Raw genomic sequence first — 20,712 nt, forward strand, 5'->3', positions numbered from 1 at the left:
GAGAGAGTTCAGTGGGGCCTTGTGGTGTATTATGATAAGAATCGACGAGTGAGACGGGTTAGCATACAACATATGGCTGCTTTACTTCAACACCACCAGAGAGTGTAATCAGGTATCCCACAATGCTTTATACCAGGAACTACGGCAAGGCTCAGCTGCCAAAACACAAAACTCAAAATGGTAAATACACCACATTACCCCCTTTTTAAAATGAAGGTAATCTTAAATAACTGAAATTAGCAAGTGCCTTATTACTAACAATAACCATTCCCAAAGTTACTACTATGCAAAGTTACTTGTTATCACTAGAGACCCTCTTGTAGTTTTAACAAGTCTCAGTCCATCTGTGCGTTCATATTAATGAAAACAACTTAACAACTAAACAGTCCTTCATGCCGAACATTTCCGCTTTTTAAAAAAAAATGAAGCTTAAGGGACATAGCGGTCTGGAGGCTTCCTGACCCTTGATGATCGGCGTGGACTCAGCGGCGCAGCAGCTGCAGCTGTACGGTCCACAGTCCCTGGCTCGCTGCATGATGACATGTCCTCCGGCTGTGCGGGTCGGCTCGGTGCAGAAGTGTCAGTGGTTGAGTTTTCAGTGTCCTGATCCAGTCCATCTCCCATGACACTGAATCTCAGCTGATCTCCATGTCTCCTGTAGGTGATGTCGGTGTCTCCTCCTTGTACTTTGTAAGACACCGGTCCTGTTTGATCCACTATGACTCCAGGAATCCATTTGCGTCCTCCCCCAGCCGTATTGTATAAATACACTGGGTCAGCCACTGAGAAACACCTGTCTGCTGCACGGAGGTCATGGTGAAACTTCTGCTTGTACTGTTTTTTACGAACAGCGGCTGCTGTGTCCGGACGGATGAAATCCAGACGGGTGCGCACGTGTCTGTTCAGAAACAGGTCAGCGGGTGACTGACCAGTAGTGCAGTTTGGTGTGGTGCGATACTGCATCAAAAAGAGGGAGACCCTGTCCTCCACATCCATTGCGGTGTGTGTCAGCTTTTTCATTCCACCCTTGAATGACTGAACGTACCGTTCTGCCAGGCCATTCGAGGCAGGGTGACCAGGAGCAATTGTAGAATGAAGGATTCCATTCTGCTGCATGAAGTTTTTAAACTCCTCTGACGTGAACTGCGTTCCATTATCCGTGACAATGTGCTCCGGCAATCCATAAGCTGCGAACAGTCTTCTCAGTCGTGTGATAGTGGCTTGTGATGTGATGCTAGACATTTTAAACACCTCCAACCACTTGGAGTAAGCATCCACCACCAACATGAAAGTGTGTCCCCAAAAATGGACCAGCAAGGTCTATGTGTAGTCTTTTCCAGCTCTGGCCAGGAAATTCCCATGGATGCAAAGGCACCTGACGAGGCATCCTCTGCTCCAATTGACATGACTCACATGCTCTGCAAACTTGCTCCACCTCTGCATCAACTTTAGGCCACCATACGTACTTGCGTGTTAGTGCTTTCATTTTCACAATTCCTGGATGGCCAGAATGCAGCTCCTTTAACACAGTTTTTCTCAACTTTTCAGGAATTACCACTCTGGTGCCCCACAGGACACATCCTCGCTCTACTGAAAGTTCACATCTACGCGTGTGGAAAGCTTTCAGAGTCATCCACTTCAGCAGGCCAGCCGTCCATGACAAATTTCAGCACCTTTGACAACACGTTGTCTGTGCGTGTTGCATGTGCCACTTGGTCTGCGTTCAGTGGAGCCTGCTCAAGATGTTCAGTTAACAGTGTGTATACGCTGTCAGTGACGGCTGTGGTCCCTGCGTCGTTTGTGTCAGGCAGCGGAACTCTTGAGAGGCCATCTGCATTACCATGTTTCTCTGAAGCACAGTATTCAATGTGATAATCATAGGCAGAGAGAATCATTGCCCATCTTTGGATTCGAGCTGCAGCCATGGTAGGCAGGCTTTTGTGTTCTTCAAACAGTGTTAGCAGGGGTTTGTGATCAGTCACAAGTTTGAATTTCCTCCCCCACAGGTACTGGTGAAACTTCTTTACACCAAAAATGAGCGCCAGTCCCTCTTTCTCAATCTGAGAATATTTCTTCTCAGCAGGGGATAATGTGCGTGATGAGAAGGCGATGGGGCGCTCCTCCCCTGTAGGCATTTTGTGTTGTATGACAGCTCCAATGCCATAAGCTGAGGAGTCACAGGCCAGAGTGAGAGGAAGCTTTTGGTCATAGTGCACCAGGATCTTGTCACTTGTGAGTAGCGATTTGCACTTGTCAAAAGCTTTCTGCTCTCGACTTTTCCACTCCCACGACACCTGGTCTTTCAGCAACCTGTACAGGGAAGCAAGCACGGTGCTTTGGTTGGGCATGAACTGTCCATAATAATTCACTAGTCCCAAGAAAGCTCTCAGCTCTTTCACACAGGTGGGGGCTGGTGCATCCTTTATTGCTCTGACTTTCTCCGGTGACGGCTGAATGCCCTGGCTGTTTAACACATGACCCAAGTATTCGATTTGTTTCTTTCCAAACTCACACTTTGACTCCCTGACTCTCAGTCCGCTCTCCTGCAGTCTCTGTAGCACTTTATGCAGGTTTTGCAAATGCTCTTGTTCAGTTTTTCCTGTGATGAGGAGATCATCCAGATACACCACTACATCCAGATCTTTCATGAGGTTCTCCATGATTCTTTGGAAGATGGAGGGTGCTGCACTCACACCAAAAGCCAGTCTGTTATAGACAAATAAGCCTCGGTGTGTGTTAATGGTCAACAGTTTTTTTAAATTCATCCTCCAGAAGTACCTGCTGGTACGCTGAGGCGAGGTCGATCTTTGAAAACACCTTTCCTCCACTGAGGGTTGCCATCAGCTCCTCTATCCGTGGCAAGGGATAAGTCTCTGTGGTGGCAGCTTGGTTTACAGTGAGTTTGTAATCTCCACACAGACGGATGGTATGGTCCTTTTTTTCAACCGGAACAACGGGTGCTGCCCATTCACTATGTTTGACTGGAGTAATTATGTTGGCCTTTTCCAGTCGGTCCAATTCAGCCTCCACTCATGCTTTCATGGCAAATGGCAGTGGACGGCTTTTGCAAAACTTTGGACAGGCCCCTGGTTCCACCAGAATTGTTGCTTTGAGTGCCAAGTTCATCTTTAAACACTTCAGCATGTAATTCCAGTATATTATGGCGAGTCCGAAAACTTGTTGGTTGTAGAAGAAGTTTATTGCAGCCGCAATATTCGAATACAGAGTTAAACAACAAGGTAAAGGACAACCATCAAAAACTTACTGTCTTCTTCGAAGACTTCGCCGAACTGCTATTTCGGGCGCCAAAAGCGCACATGACATCGCTGGCCAATCAGCGATGTCGCTCCCTGGACCAATCCCCATGGTCGCATTCACACGTGACCTCGCTGGCCAATCCGAGGGTTCGACGACCTGGGCCATTCGCTATGGTCGCTACATGACCCCCCCCAGAACCCGAGGTGCGGAACCTAGCAGGGAGCCGGATTTCGTGACCATAACGAGTACGGAGAGGGACAGCCTGAACCACAGGAGCCGGGGGTTCCGGACTTGGCGGAACCGCCGAAACGGGAGGTCCTGGAGGAACTACCGGAACGGGGGGTCCTGGAGGAACTGTCGGAACGGGGGGTCCTGGAGGAACTGTCGGAACGGGGGGTCCTGGACTGAGCGGAACTAACGGAGGTCGGCCTCTCCTAGGGGTTTGACCGACCAGGACTGGTTGATCCGGATCCAAATGTGCAGGTTTGAGCCGGGACACCGAGACGAGCTCACTCTTGCCGCACATGTCTAAGGTGAAGGTAGCCGTTCCCTTACGCAAAACCCGGAACGGCCCTTGATAGACCCTCTGCAACGGGGCGCGATGGGCATCTTTTCGCAGAAAAACAAACTCACAGTCCTTCAGGGAAGGCGGTTCATGTACCATGGGACACCCATGACGTGAAGTTGGAACTGGGGCCAGGGAGCCCACCCGTTCCCGGAGAGATGCTAACACCGATGGGACTGTAGGCAGCTGGTCTGAAAGGTCCGGAAACAAATCTCCGGGTACTCGAAGTGTCGAGCCATATACTAGCTCCGCGGACGACGCACCGAGATCTAGCTTAGGAGCAGTCCGGATGCCCAAAAGAACCCAAGGGAGCTGGTCTACCCAGTCCGGGCCTTCAAGCCTTGCACTGAGGGATGCCTTAAGTTGACGGTGGAACCTTTCTACGAGTCCATTTGCCTGGGGGTGATATGCAGTAGTGGGTTGTAACTTGGAACCGTACAGTTCTGCGAGCGCGGCCCAGAGGGACGAAGTGAACTGTGGCCCTCTGTCAGTGGTAATAACTGCCGGGACCCTGAAACGAGCTACCCAATGAAGGGCCAAAGTCCTAGCACAAGACGCTGACGAAATATTAGACAATGGGAAAGCCTCTGGCCACCGGGTGAACCGATCCACCACCGTGAGGAGGTGGGTGTAGCCCCGGGAGGAAGGCAAAGGCCCGACCAAATCCACGTGGATGTGGAAAAAACGAACTGCTGGGACCTCGAAATCCTGTACGGGGGGCTGGACGTGGCGCTGGACTTTAGCGGTCTGACAGGGAACGCAGGAACGTGCCCAAACCGCTACCTGTTTCCGTAGGCCATGCCAGACAAACCTCGCTGCTACCAAGGCAGAGGTGGAGCGGATGGACGGGTGCGCCAGCCCATGAATGGCATCGAAAACCCGGCGCTGAAGGGAGGGCGGTACTACTGGCCTGGGACGGGGAAGAGAAACATCGCACCAGACTTTTGTGCCTTCCGACCCACAAGCTACCTGGGCCAACTTCAATCCCGAAGTGGTGGACCGGTATGCCGAAACGGTATCCGCTAGAAGCTGTGCCTCCGCAAGCTCCTGGGGATCCACTTCGCAGTCCACCGCCGAAATAGGGGGAAAAGCGGGTCTAGACAGGGCGTCAGCAACGGCATTAAGCTTACCCGCGACATGACGGACATCGGTGGTAAATTCGGAGATAGCAGTCAGGTGCCGCTGCTGGCGGGCCGACCATGGGTCACAATTTCAAAAAAGCAAATGTTAATGGTTTGTGGTCCGTAAAGGCCACAAATGGGCGGCCCTCGAGGAAGTACCTGAAATGAAGAACAGCTAAATAGAGAGCCAGAAGCTCTCGGTCAAATGCGCTATACTTCAGCTCGGCCGAATTTAGTTGCCGGCTGAAAAACGCTAAAGGCTGCCAACGGCCACCGACCTGCTGCTCCAGAACCCCGCCCACCGCCACGTCAGAGGCGTCAACCGTCAGGGCCGTGGGGGCGGAGGGGCTCGGATGGACCAACATGGTGGCGTCTGCCAAGGCTGCCTTAGCTGCTGTAAAAGCCGACTCTGCGGTCGGGGACCATATCAACTCTACCGGATTCCCTGCAAGGCATTGGAAAAGCGGGCGCATGACTCGCGCAGCTGCCGGAACGAACCGATGGTAGAAATTAACCATGCCTACGAACTCCTGTAGCCCTTTTACTGTGGTGGGCCTGGGAAATGCCCGGATAGCCTCCACCTTCTCGGGCAAAGGGGAGGCGCCGGCAGGGGTAATTCTGTGCCCTAGAAAATCAAGAGCAGGAAGGCCGAATTGACATTTGGAGGGTTGGATAATGAGCCCGTGGTCTTGGAGCCGCTGGAACACGGTCCGCAAGTGGGCCTGGTGTTCCTGCACTGAGGGGCTGGCGACCAGGATGTCGTCTAAATAAATAAACAAAAAGGGTAAACCCCGGCCCACGCGGTCCATCAGTCGTTGGAAAGCCTGTGCCGCGTTCTTTAAACCGAAAGGCATACGCAACCATTCAAACAACCCGAACGGAGTAATCGTTGCAGTTTTCTGTATGTCCTCCGGTCGCACCGGGATCTGGTGGTATCCTCGCACCAAATCGATTTTGGAAAACACCACCGCTCCTTCCAGCCCAGATGAAAAGTCCTGTAGGTGCGGTATGGGGTAGCGATCAGCCGTGGTGACAGCATTGAGACGCCGATAATCGCCACATGGTCTCCACCCCCCAGATGCCTTGGAGACCATATGTAACGGCGAGGCCCACGGGCTGTCAGACTGACGGACAATTCCCATTTCCTCCATCTTCCTGAACTCCGCCCGTGCCACCACCAGTTTGTCTGGCGGTAGTCTCCTGGCCCGAGCGAAAACGGGAGGGCCTTCAGTGCGGATGTGATGGACCACGCCGTGCTTGGCCGAAGGCGTGTCAAAACGTTGAATGAGCAGCTCTGGAAACTCTGCCAGAATCTCAGCATACGAGTCGGGGGCCGCGACGACGGCCTGGACAGTAGGGCTGGGCGAGGAGGCGATTGTCGGAGCGACGTGCTCATCTTCGGCGGAGGGTCGGAGGTCGTTACCGCGGACATCAGGGACCAGTGAAAAAGAAAAAGCCCAGAGAAAATCTGCGCCCAGGATCGCTTGTTTGACGTCGGCTATGATGAATGGCCATTCGTACATGCGGAGGCCTAACACAAGGGACATCTTCCGTATACCGAAAGTGCGAATTGGGCTGCCATTAACCGCGATGAGGGTGGGACCTGTCTTACCCGATCTGGTTTCGAGGTCGGTCGGCGGCACTATACTGACAATGGCTCCCGTGTCCACCAAAAATTCTGTGTCCGTGAATCGATCATGGACATAGAGGCGCCGGTTCTGGCCAATCGTAACTGCCCCTCTGTACGATCGGCCGAGGCATTTCCCGCGAAGGTACAAGGCAAGCGGCAGTTGCGGGATTCGCTACCCCATCGTAGGTGATAATAGCACCAGCCGCGCTTGTGCGGATCTTTTTGGCGGGCTTTCGGAGAATTGGCGGGAGACGTGGCGCCATCTTGCCGTCGCTGTGGCGTGGTCACTGATGTCGAGACCTTGTTGATCGAACCGCTTGCCTTGTTTTTTGCCGCTATGAGCGCGTCCGCTTTCGCTGCATATGCTTCGGGGTCCTTAAAAGAACAATCCGTGAGCAGCAGTCGGACATCCTCAGGAAGTCTCTCGCGGAATGCCTGTTCGAACATAGGGCAATCCGTATGCTCACCGGCTAGCATCATCATTTCGGACATGAGGACGGAAGGCAGTTGGTCTCCAAGATCCGGTAGGTGCAGAAGTCTTGCCGCACCACCATGCTTATTAAACCCGAAGATTCGCAGTAATACTTTCTTCATGGCCTCGTACTTGCTTTCCGCAGGTGGATTCACGATGAACCGCATCACGCGCTTGGTTGTGTCCGGCGATAGAGCGCTGACGAGGTAGTAGTACATCGTGGATTCGTCCGATATCTTCTTTATATGAAATTGAGCTTCGGTGTGGATAAACCAAGCTTGCGGTGCGTGCGTCCAAAACAACGGAAGGTGAACGCTTGCCGCGCTTAACTCCGGTGTGCCCGGCGCGGTCATCGTCAACGAGGCGTCGGGTTCTTGCTTAGTCGGTGATCGTCCAGATCACGTCGGGGTCACCAATATGGCGAGTCCGAAAACTTGTTGGTTGTAGAAGAAGTTTATTGCAGCCGCAATATTCGAATACAGAGTTAAACAACAAGGTAAAGGACAACCATCAAAAACTTACTGTCTTCTTCGAAGACTTCGCCGAACTGCTATTTCGGGCGCCAAAAGCGCACATGACATCGCTGGCCAATCAGCGATGTCGCTCCCTGGACCAATCCCCATGGTCGCGTTCACACGTGACCTCGCTGGCCAATCCGAGGGTTCGACGACCTGGGCCATTCTCTATGGTCGCTACAATATCCTGTATTGATGTCAGGTGAGGCATCTCCTTAATATGCTTTATGTCTTCCTGATGAGACTTGTCACTGGCATGTTTAATTTCTTTCCAGTTTAAGGTGAGCTTTTTTAACCAGTTCCTTCCACACAAAGCTGGTCCTGCTCCCTTTACCACAATCATTGGTAGCTGCTCACTCTGACTCTCATATTTGACAGTGGCTTCAAACTGTCCCAACACAGGAATAACCTCCCCTGTGTATGTCTTCAGTGTGACTTCAGCAAGCCCTAGTGGTTGCTTTAAAAAGGTGGTCTGAAACAGCTCCTCTGAGATAATGTTCACGGCAGCTCCGGTGTCAATTTCTAGTTTGACTTCTTTGCCATTAACCACAAAACATGCCCGGTATGCTTGTTTACAGTTGTTGCCATTTACTAATGAAAACATTGGCAACACTATTTCTTCTGCCTCCACATACTTTGTGTTTTTATCAGTCTGTCGTTTATATCTGCTCTGTGTCGGTGGTGCCGCCACTTTTCCTCTGCATGCCCTTTGATTATGCCCAGTTTTACCACAGTTGTAACACTTTGCGTCTTTAAAGCGACACACCTGTGGGCTGTGATTTTTGCCGTTACATCTATGGCAGTTCCTCCCCGTTTGCTTAGCCGTGTGCGCATCCACTTTATGCACTTGGTTCGGACGTACCTCATGTCCCCGCAGCTGCTGCGTGTCTCTCTCCGCAGTCTCCATGCTGAGGGCGATTTCAAATGCCCGTGCAAAAGTCAGGTTGGACTCCGACAACAGCCGGCGCTGGCTTGCCTTGTTACAAATCCCACTGACAAAACGGTCCCGAAGCGTCTTGTTCAACGTCGCTCCAAACTCGCAGTTAACTGCACACTGTTTCAGCTCCGCCACGTAACTGGTCACAGACTCATCCGCCCGCTGGTTGCATCGGTTAAAGCGGAATCTCTCCGCAATAAGCAACGGCTTGGGTTCAAAATGAGTCTTTAAAATGTTCACAATGTCGTCGTAGGACTTATCTTTTGGCTTCAGCAGGTTCCTTAACAGACCATATGTAGATGCTCCCATCACACTTAACAGAGTAGCCACTTGCTTCTCCACTGCAATGTCGTTAGCCTCAAAAAACTGCTCTAAACGTTCCACATACGCCGACCAAGACTCTCTTCGGGGCGAACTCCCCTATGGAACCTATCATAGGCATTTTCTGCTTGTTTTATCCTCGTCGCCAACTTTAACTGTGGTGTATTATGATAAGAATCGACGAGTGAGACGGGTTAGCATACAACATATGGCTGCTTTACTTCAACACCACCAGAGAGTGTAATCAGGTATCCCACAATGCTTTATACCCGGAACTACGGCAAGGCTCAGCTGCCAAAACACAAAACTCAAAACTCAAAACGGTAAATACACCACAGGCCTGAAGTGTCGTGCGATGTATTGTAGGTGCCCAGTGCGAACAGGAACCTGCAGTAAAGATTATGAATGCAAATGGGACATTGTTGTGCATTGTCAACAGCTGTTCCTTTCGGACTTGCTAACATTTGTAGAGTACATTGATGTCCATTCACCGAGGGGGAGAGCTCAGTCCAATATGTAGCAGTTTTGCATCAGAGAGTATTAAATTGGTGACGTTAAGTTTCGAAACTTATATATTAACTGTAGCTGTTTGAGTACATTTTAAAATGTTACCTTGGAACCCAGTGACAAACGCCCCCCTGACATCAGTCGTCCCTCTCTTTCCCTCCCCCTTCCCAGACCTCCCTCTATCTTCCTGTCTCCACCTATATCCTTCCTTTGTCCCGCCCCCCTGACATCAGTCTGAAGAAAGGTCTCGACCCGAAACGTCGCCCATTCCTTCTCTCCTGAGATGCTGCCCGACCTGCTGAGTTACTCCAGCGTTTTGTGAATAAATACCTTCGATTTGCACCAGCATCTGCAGTTATTTTCTTATAGTATCAATGCTGTATTGAACATTAGGGTAAATATCCATTATAAGAAAGAGTGGGTGTGATTCTGTATGATGAACAACTGCACTTACATTTTTTTATTTGCAGGTGGTCGTTTGGGATTCTTGCCTATGAAATAATTACTCTAGGTATGTTACACAGCCTAATTAACTACAGGTATTATGCATTCATGATTCTCCTTTCAATACTTAGCACCTTTTTCAGTGATTTTGCTAATGGACCATAATGACAGTAAATTTCACTTTATCATTATTCAAGTTCAAGGATCCAATCTAACATCCTTTGAGTATTTGGAAACGTGGCAACTGCAAATGGTGCCTAAGTCTCCATTATTCCTCTGGATTAAATATCTACTGAGTTAAGATAGACAATAGACAACAGGTGCAGGAGTAGGCCATTCGGCCCTTCGAGCCAGCACCACCATTCAATGTGATCATGGCTGATCATTCTCAATCAGTACTCCGTTCCTGCCTTCTCCCCATACCCCCTGACTCCGCTATTCTTAAGAGCTCTATCTAGCTCTCTCTTGAATGCATTCAGAGAATTGGCCTCCACTGCTTTCTGAGGCAGAGAATTCCACAGATTTACAACTCTGACTGAAAAAGTTTTTCCTCATCTCCGTTCTAAATGGCCTACCCCTTATTCTTAAACTGTGGCCCCTGGTTCTGGACTCCCCCAACATTGGGAACATGTTTCCTGCCTCTAACGTGTCCAACCCCTTAATAATCTTATATGTTTCGATAAGATCCGCTCTCATCCTAAATTCCAGTGTATACAAGCCTAGTCGCTCCAGTCTTTCAACATATGACAGTCCCGCTATTCTGGGAATTAACCTAGTAAACCTACACTGCACATCCTCAATAGCAAGAATATCCTTCCTCAAATTTGGAGACCAAAACTCCACACAGTACTCCAGGTGCGGTCTCACTAGGGCCCTGTACAACTGCAGAAGGACCTCTTTGCTCCTATACTCAACTCCTCTTGTTATGAAGGCCAACATTCCATTGGCTTTCTTCATTGCCTGCTGTACCTGCATGCTTCCTTTCAGTGACTGATGCACTAGGACACCCAGATCGCATTGTACGTCCCCTTTTCCTAACTCTCATGTGTCTCCACTTAACTAACCTTAATCGGAAAGGTGTAAGATTATGATGGTTGTAGTGTTTCTACTGCTTTTTTTAAAGCAAAAAGTTGTTGATTCGAAGTGCATGTTTGACTTGGGGAATGGTGCTGAGAGATTGATAGTTCACACACTGTTGTGCTTCTGTCTAAGTAATAACTACTTGATTCTCCGATCACTTTTGCAGGTTCTCCTCCATATCCAGAACTTCGGCCTCTGGAGATTTTGCCAAAACTGCAAAGAAATTATAGAATGTCCAAACCATCTAATAGCAGCAATGCACTGTAAGTACTTTTCCATTCACCAAATGAATTGAGATCTTTGAAGTGCCTTTACAATAAACAGTGAATAGTATGGAATAGACTGCTTAGTTGTTTGAGCCAGTATGACTTCTCACTAATACCTTTCATTCTCAAAGAAATCTGTCCGTCTCAATCAAAAATTTCAGTGCGACCCAGCATTCCACTTTGGAGAAGAGATGCCTTTATGCAACAAAGAATGTGCGTCTTGATTTGATACCAGAATGGCTAGCACTTCTGTTAAGATTATGTTCTGTTCTGAATTCCACACCAGAATAATTTAATATCTAATCGAATCACTATCTGTATATTGATTAGATCAGCCCTGGTTAAGTTCTAAACCAAATGAGTACTGGCTATAGTTAAGTGGAGACACATGAGAGTGCAGATGCTGGAATCTAGAGCAAAATTCTTGAGTGCTGGAAGAACTCGGGGGATCAGGCAGCATCTGTGGGGGAAATGTAGAGACAGTGTTTCGGGTCGAGACCTTCTTCAGACTGTTGGTATTTAGCTGCTGGTTTGTTTTCCACTAGATCAGCAAATGCAATCCATTAGGAAGGTATCAGCCTTGGAGTTGTGCAGCGAGGTGGTTATGTCTCAGGGTGATAAACTGATCACCAGTGATCATTTAGCCTCTTTAGCAGTCATATGGAAGGTGGCAGAACGTGTTGTAGTTCGTGACCTATTAACAGAATAGTCAGACAACCAAAATCGTTTAACCTCTTTATTCTACACACCCAGGTGGGAGAGAGCCTAGATACCGGAGTGTTCAAAAACACTCAGGAAGCTAGTGTAGTCTCTCTCTCCGAAAGCTTACATTTACACACCTTTTATACCCTAAATCCATGTGCCAGTATTTTCCCATCACTGCCTTATATGGCAAGTTTACAACGTCCTATAAATCTTTATGTGTCTTTCGGGACCTCCGTGTCTGTCGTGTCCATCGTGACCTCTTCTTTCTTGGGAACAAAGGGCAGTCCATATGGCAAGATGTTCTTCTTAACACTTCAAAGATTTGAGGCCGGTTGCTGATATCAGAGGATATGATCAGCCATAAACTGCGCTTCCATGCTGACAACAGGATGCCCCAGGAATAATCCGAGCTGGAGCTTTTACACTCCTGCAATAAAACCCACATTGCTGCATTCGTAATGTTAGCCCTTACAAACGGATTACAAATTTCAGCCATGAAGCCATTCTGACCCTGGGCAGGTTGCCAGGACGAGTGATGAGAGGAGACACATGTTGTGGGAGATTCTCCAAATAATGGTGGGACTGATGGTGGATAAGCAGTCGTATTTTCCAAAACAGTAGTATCTCCGACCTTATGGAATTTGGAGTATGCACTTCTGTTTCTACGTGCCCCATAATCTTGGAGCTCAAAAGGAGATGGTTCTCATCCGGTTACTGGAGAGAGATGCCTAATTAATCCTGTAGTTTGAGTGAAGAGATTGCAGGAAATTAGCTTGTTCCCCCTCCATTTAAAACTCCTGGAAGTGACAGAGTGGGGCAATGCAAAAGTTACAGCCGAGTGTTGAGTAGGAAACCAGCGCACTGAGAGGAAACCTGCAAGGTCATAGGGAGAAAGTAAATTGCTGATGTTAGGGGGTCACTGCACTCAAACAGCTTTGATTGATGCAAATTAAAAAAATAATAATTGCAGAATTCCATCCGTTTTGTTCATTCCCTATTTTAATCTCTCAACAAATTGTTTATTTTGAATGGTGTGTGCTGAGGACTCTGTTTGGCATAGTTATCAAACACCGTGAGCTAAACTTACTAACTAACCCATCTACATTCATGCCTGCCACGTATATATACCGCTGTAGTGGGTGCGGTCACCGCGGAAATCAGGCCAGACGCCAGGTGAGTAGTAGATATACTTTATTTCCTAAGGCACACAAACACCGCACTCAAGAACTCGTGAGTCGACACACCAAAACCTTTTATAGTCCCAGACCACCTGACCCAAGGGAACTGACCCAGGAAGTGACCTAATCCCCCCCAAGAACCGAAGGCACGAAACGGACAGGGGGACGGACGAAACGGCCAGCCCGCATGCGCGCCACGGCGGGCGCAGGAACCGGAACCACCCCGCCAGGGGAAGGCACCCGCGGGAACTCCGGGGGTGAGGGCCGGGACGCGGGACGACCCCGAGGGCGAGGCTGCGCCAGTAGAACCGGCTGGCTAACGTCCACGTGCGCCGGCTTCAGCCCAAAAGAGACCGTCTCAGGACGACCCCCCATGTCCAACACGACGGCCGGCCTCTGCGTTTCCCGGGAACGAACAGGGCTGCCGGCATTGACGGGCCGAAGGGCCCCACCGCCGATGGAAATAGCACCAGCCCCCTCTGCTGGGTTCCGTGAAAACGGGCGGCTGTGCGGGCCGATCTGACCACCAGCGACTTCCGGTGGCGTATGGAGGGACTGCCGGCAGGCTGCGCGCGACCCCTGGGTCCGACCACCAGCGATCTCCGCTGGCGGGTGGGGGAACTGCAGGCGGGCCGTGCGAAAAAGACGCGCCGCCGGCTGGGTGAGCTGCAGAAGCCGGATACCGTCGGGAAGGCTGTCGGGGAGCGGTAGTAATGCGGGCGATCGAGGCTCCTACCTGCGGGTAGTCGTCGGCCGTTGGATGGACTTCCAACGCGTCGAGGGCCAGGTGACGGGCCATCAAGAGCTCATCGGCGCGCCTGCCCAACGCCTGCATGTTGGGGAACAGGGCATCGAGGAGCTGCTGGCGGAGGTCGGACGGCAGCAGCATCAGGTAAACATGCTTAAAAAGGAACCCGGGCTCGTAGTCGCCTAGCAGTGCCTGCATGTCGGCCAGTAGTACCGACGGGCGGCGGTCACCCAGGGGCGGCATTCGGAGGTTCCGGGTTGCCCGCTCAGCCTCGCAGAGGCCGAACTGCTGACGGAGGAAGGCTTTAAGGGCCACGTATTTATCGGTTGCCGGGGGGGTTGCGGAGGAAGGGTCGGACCAGGCGCGCGGTGGCCGGGTCGAGGGCGCTGACCACGTGAAAGTATTTAGTGGCGTCGGCAGTTATTCCCCGCAGGGCGAACTGTGCCTCGGCCTGGTCAAACCAGAAGTCGGGGTCCTCGGTCCACAATGGAGGCAGCCACACCGACACGGCGTGGATAGCGGCGCGGGCGGCAGGGTCCGCGGGAAGGTCCAAAAGCGGTTGTGGTTGTGGTTGACTGGAAGAGTCGGGTAGTTGCAGGTTCTGGTCCATCGCGACTTGCGAGGGAAAGTCGGGGTCACCAGTGTAGTGGGTGCGGTCACCGCGGTAATCAGGCCAGACGCCAGGTGAGTAATTAATAACTTTATTACCTGTGGTATCAAACACCGCACTCAAGAATAACGTGAGTCGACACACCCAAACCCTTTATAGTCCCAGACCACCTGACCCAAGGGGACTGACCCAGGAAGTGACCTAATCCCTCCCGTCCACTGAGTGCCGAGTGGAGTGACCAAGGGAGTGGCCTAGCCCCCGGGTGCCGCCACAACAACCAGTTATAGACCAGTTAGTCTGACATCAGTGGTGGGGAAGATGCTGGAGTCAATTATAAAAGAGGAAATTGCTGAGCATTTGGATAGCAGTAACGGGATAATTCCGAGTCAGCATGGATTTACGAAGGGGAAATCATGCTTGACAAATCTACTGGAATTTTTTGAGGATGTAACTAGGAAAATTGACAGGGGAGAGTCAGTGGATGTGGTGTACCTCGACTTTCAGAAAGCCTTCGACAAGGTCCCACATGGGAGATTAGTGGGCAAAATTAGGGCACATGGTATTGGGGGTAGGGTACTGACATGGATAGAAAATTGGTTGACAGACAGAAAGCAAAGAGTGGGGATAAATGGGTCCCTTTCGGAATGGCAGGCAGTGACCAGTGGGGTACCGCAAGGTTCGGTGCTGGGACCCCAGCTATTTACGATATACATTAATGACTTAGACGTAGGGATTAAAAGTACCATTAGCAAATTTGCAGATGATACTAAGCTGGGGGGTAGTGTGAATTGTGAGGAAGATGCAATAAGGCTGCAGGGTGACTTGTACAGGTTGCGTGAGTGGGCGGATACATGGCAGATGCAGTTTAATGTAGATAAGTGTGAGGTTATTCACTTTGGAAGTAAGAATAGAAAGGCAGATTATTATCTGAATGGTGTCAAGTTAGGAGGAGGGGGAGTTCAATGAGATCTGGGTGTCCTAGTGCATCAGTCAATGAAAGGAAGCATGCAGGTACAGCAGGCAGTGAAGAAAGCCAATGGAATGTTGGCCTTCGTAACAAGAGGAGTTGAGTATAGGAGCAAAGAGGTCCTTCTACAGTTGTACCGGGCCCTGGTGAGACCGCACTTGGAGTACTGTGTGCAGTTTTGGTCTCCAAATTTGAGGAAGGATATTCTTGCTATGGAGGTCGTGCAGCATAGGTTCACTAGGTTAATTCCCGGAATGGCGGGACTGTCGTATGTTGAAAGGCTGGAGCGATTGGGCTTGTATACACTGGAATTTAGAAGGATGAGGGGGGATCTTATTGAAACATATAAGATAATTAGGGGATTGGACACATTAGAGGCAGGAAACATGTTCCCAATGTTGGGGGAGTCCAGAACAAGGGGCCACAGTTTAAGAATAAGGGGTAGGCCATTTAGAACGGAGATGAGGAAGAACTTTTTCAGTCAGAGAGTGGTGAAGGTGTGGAATTCTCTGCCTCAGAAGGCAGTGGAGGCCAGTTCGTTGGATGCTTTCAAGAGAGAGCTGGATAGAGCTCTTAAGGATAGCGGAGTGAGGGGGTATGGGGAGAAGGCAGGAATGGGGTACTGATTGAGAGTGATCAGCCATGATCGCATTGAATGGCGGTGCTGGCTCGAAGGGCTGAATGGCCTACTCCTGCACCTATTGTCTATTGTCTATAATGGGCGGGACTACTACTAACAAACACTACGATTGGCTAGCATGCAATAGCCCATCTACATCACTACTAACAAACACTACGATTGGCTAGCATGCAATAGTTCATCTACATCTCTTCTTGTAGAAATAAAGAAACAACGGTAGCTTAAACACTGAACAACAAATGTAAAGAATATACTAGCAAAGTTACACAAAATCAACGGTACACAAAATCGCCATATCTAACGGGTGGCCTACAAACCCGTCCGGTCCTCGTGCGGTACGAGACCGCCTCACCTCCTTTCGTGGGAGAACAAGGGGAGGAGAGTGGGGACGCAACAGGCGACTTGACAGGACTACTGGGAGACAACACGGGAGCGTCAGGCACCGACCGACGCGGGGAACCCGCGGCAGGAACAACGGTTGGTGGTGAATCAACGGTGGGAACAAACACGAGATGCGGGGCGTCGCGACTCGGAGACGCAGGACGCGGTTCCTTCACCGGAAGGATGTGTTGACGGTTGCGTCTGTAGATGGCCCCATCCACTTTGACCAGGTATGAACATGGCTCCGTGGAAGGCCCGTAAATGTGTCCCAGCCGTGCATGGCCCTTGTCGGTTTGCAGACGAACCACTTGCCCACGTGCAAGAGGCGTGAGCGGCCTACTGGACCTGTCAAAAAACCCGCTTCTGTGCGTCCCGGTGACGCTGTAGCTGCCGCTGCACCACGGGCGGAGACCAAACATGCGGCTGGAGCAGCTGCTGGGAGACGGGCAGGGGAGCACGGGTTTGGCGAGACATCAGACGCTGGGCTGGCGAACCTAGGACAGGATCTCGAGCAATGTTTCGTATATTGAGTAAGTCCAGGTATACGTCAGATTTGGCAAGGTAAGCTCGTTCCATGAGCTGTTTCGCACTCCGGACGGCGCGTTCAGCGAGCCCATTGGACTGCGGGAATTCGGGGCTGCTTGTAATGTGTTGGAAGTCCCATCAGTTAGCAAAGTTCTTAAATGCTTGGCTGGTGAACTGCCTACCGTTGTCAGACTGAAGACGTGCAGGGATCCATGTGTGGAGAGGTGCTGTTGCAGCTTCTCAATCACAGCCTCCGAGGAAATGGTCCGCAGAATGTCTATCTCGAACCATCCCGAGTAAGAGTCAACCAAAACCAGGTAGTGTTTCCCGCGCCACTCGAAGATGTCGGTAGCCAACGAGGACCATGGAAGAGACGGGACCGGTTGGGGCAGTAGGGGCTGCTTCTGTTGATGTGGTGCCAGGCTGTTGCAGACAGCGCACGTTTCGGTTCGTTCACGTATGTATTTAGTCAGCCCGGGCCAGTAAAACATGCTTTGCGCCCGTTGAAGGGTTGCCTCAGTGCCGGGGTGACACCTGTGGACGTCGTTGTAGTATTCGTCCCGGAGTGCGGCTGGGACCACCGCTTTATGGCCCTTGACTATGATTCCGTCCTGGAGCACTAGTTCGTCGCAAACCAGGAAATAGGGGCGTATCTCAAACGAGGTATTTGATTGCTTGTGGGGCCAGCCGGCCCGTATGACTGTGGACAACAATTGTAAAGTCTCATCAGCAGCCGTGTGTTCGGCTAGGCGGCGTAAACGATCAGTCGGCACAAACGAGACCTTCATGACCGAGAACTCATCCTGTTCGGAGAGGTGCTGTTCATTGATTCTGCGCGGGGCTCTGGATAGCGTATCTGCTATGTGCATGTCTTTACCCTTCTTGTAGACGATCTGGAAATCAAACCACTGCAGCTGCATTATCATCCGTTGCAACCGTGCAGGGGCAGCGTGAATCGACTTGTTTAAGATAGTGACCAGCGGCTGGTGGTCAGTCTCGACGGTAAAGGTCTTGCCAAAGATAAAGTCCTTGAATTTGGTGCAGACGAAAACCACTGCGAGCAGCTCCTTTTCGATCTGCGCATAACGCTGCTCGGTATCAGTCAGAGTACGGGATGCATACGAGACGGGCTGGAAGCCGCCACCAGTCGTGGTCTGCAGGCACGCAGCGCCTAACCCGTACTGGGACGCATCGCAGGTGATGGTAACCGGTAGTGCCAGATCAAAATAGGAAAGGGTTGGGGCGCTAGCTAGCTGTAGCTTGAGGGTGTCAAAAGCCCTTTGGTGCTGCTGATACCAGGACCACGTCGTGTCTTTGTGTGTCAGTTCACGCAGGGGGCAGATAATTCGCTAAGGTTGGGGATAAATTTCCCCAAGTAATTAACCATGCCGAGGAATCGTTGTAAACCTACAACGTCGGTAGGAACGGGCAGCTCATTGATGGCTGCAGTTTTCAGTGGATCTGGTCGGAGACCGCTGCTGGTGAAAACATGTCCGACGTAAGTGACCTCAGGAAGGCGAAACTTGCACTTTAGTGGATTCAGTTTGAGATTAATGTCCCTGGCGCGGTCGAGTACACGCTTCAGATTAACATCGTGTTCAGCCAGGTCGCGACCGTAGATAAGAATATCATCAACGATGATGGCGCACGGGTACTCCGCAAACAACTGTTCCATGGTACGTTGGAAAACTTCGCTGGCGGAGATGATGCCGAAAGGCATCCTCAGAAACTTGAAACGGCCAAAAGGTGTGGCGAAAGTAGTGAGGTTGGAGGAGTCAGGGTCGAGTGGAATCTGCCAAAAAGAGCTTTTGGCATCCAGGACCGAAAACACTGCTGCGTTACCAATCTGTGCAGCTACATCTTCTGTGGTTCGCATAGGGTAGTGAGGGCGCTTGATAGCAGTATTAAGATCTCTGGGATTGATGCAGATGCGGATCTCCTGTTTATTTTTCTTAGTTGCGACAACCATTGTGGAAACCCAATCAGACGGGTCAGCTACTTCGGCAATAACACCTATTGAGACCATGCGTTTGAGTTCATTGTATATTCTGTCACGCATGGCATGTGGAACCCGATGTGGCGCTCGGACCACAGGAGTGACGGCAGGATCCACAGTGATGCGATATGTGGCAGGCAGCGTGCCCAGTTCATCATCAAAGAGGTCTTTGTAATGCGACAGTAGCTGTTGAGTAGGCTCATCAGCGAGGCATAGTTTGTGGACCGCGTGGCCGAAAAACACCAGGCCTAGATCGCGGCATGCGTTGATACCGAGCAACATCTCTGAATTTGATGCAACAATGTAAAACAGCAGGGTGCGGGTCTGCTCACCAACAGTGCACTTTAGAAGAACCTTTCCAAGTGGGTGCAGGATCTCTTCCCCCATAAGCCCGAAGCCTTGAGGAGGCTTTATCAATACACTCAGCAGCGCGAATATTGTCGAACGCAGTTACTGACATAACGTTGACCTTCGCACCCGTGTCTACCTTGGCGAGTAGAGGCCTGCTATTTACAAACACAGTTACTGCAGGGTCAAGTAGCTTGTTAGATGGAGGGAAGAGGGAATGAATAACTAAACTGCTATCTGCACTGACTGAGCAAAGCGCGGGGGACGACCCCTGTGAATCGTCATCAGCGAATTCCTGTTGAAGCAGGTGCAAACTGGTCTTGGGAACATTAGCAGTCACACGAGAACGACAACACCTAGCGAAATGGTTCAACTTTTTACAGAAATTGCAAGTCTTTCCGGAAGCAGCACAGAACTGACGACCCTTCGTATGAACATAGTTGCAATTTAAACAGCGAGCATCAGGCGCGTTAGAGGGTCTGCGGGAGAAGTCTGCAAGGTTAATGCTATGCTGCTGGCGTGGGTTGAAATGGACAGGAACAGCATGGGAAGCAGTAATCTCCAAAATACGGCAGGAGTGGATAGCCTGGTCTAGGGTCAACTCAGTGTTGCGAAGCAGCACAGCTCTCAGTTTGTCATCAAGCATGCCCCATACCAACTTATCTCAAACAAGTTTGTCCCGCAACGCACCAAATCGACAGCGCGCAGCCATGTGGCGGAGGTCACTAATGAACTGTTCAACCGGTTCATCAGCCCGCTGGAAACGAGCATAGAACTTTGTTCTTTCAATTATATGGTTCGAAGGCATCTGACACAGTTCCCTGAATTTGTTTAATAGAACCGCAGGGTCATCTATAGTCTCGGCAGGAGTGATAACCTGGTCACCATCACCCACAACAGCAGGAGCAAAAACAAAGTTGTCAGCTCGGTTCATAGCCTCAGGACCCGCAAGGTTGAGTAAAACAGATGCACGCACATCAAGAGGGTCATTGCGATGAACGATGCGAGCATAATGAGTATAGTCACGCTCGAAAATGCGCCATCGTTCAGCAATGTCTAAATCAAAAACCAGAGGGTCCGGGCGACGGCACGAATTAGCCATAAATAGAGAAAAACAGGAGCAACTAAACAAAGAAAATAAAACCCGATAAACACAGAGGAGTAGGTTCGAATCGACTGACACCATGTAATGAAGTGATTATGCAACACTTACATCACAGGAGGTGCAGTACATTCCAGCTCGGAAGCTGCTGACTGACGCAGGCAAGTTCTTAATATATACAGCACATAATGGGCGGGACTACTACTAACAAACACTACGATTGGCTAGCATGCAATAGCCCATCTACACTTTTAGAAACAGAAAATAGGTGCAGGAGGAGGCCATTTGGCCCTTCGAGCCAGCACCGCCATTCATTGTGATCATGGCTGATCATCTACAATCAGTAACCAATGCCTGCCTTCTCCCCATATCCCTTCATTCCACTAACTGTTAGAG

The 20,712-nt window shown here is 50.5% G+C and overlaps 1 protein-coding gene across 1 annotated transcript in view; it reads left to right on the forward strand.

Moving 5' to 3' along the window:
- LOC144608056 (tyrosine-protein kinase STYK1) overlaps positions 1-20,712 on the forward strand; it is a 54,948-nt gene that overhangs the window by 31,176 nt on the left and 3,060 nt on the right. Inside the window, exons 8-9 of the mRNA XM_078425304.1 lie at positions 9,797-9,837; positions 11,017-11,113. Coding sequence (XP_078281430.1) covers positions 9,797-9,837; positions 11,017-11,113 — 138 coding nt within the window. The remainder of the gene's footprint in view (positions 1-9,796; positions 9,838-11,016; positions 11,114-20,712) is intronic.

The sequence above is a fragment of the Rhinoraja longicauda genome, chromosome 30 (assembly GCF_053455715.1).
Source record: "Rhinoraja longicauda isolate Sanriku21f chromosome 30, sRhiLon1.1, whole genome shotgun sequence".
Classification (NCBI taxonomy): domain Eukaryota; kingdom Metazoa; phylum Chordata; class Chondrichthyes; order Rajiformes; family Arhynchobatidae; genus Rhinoraja; species Rhinoraja longicauda.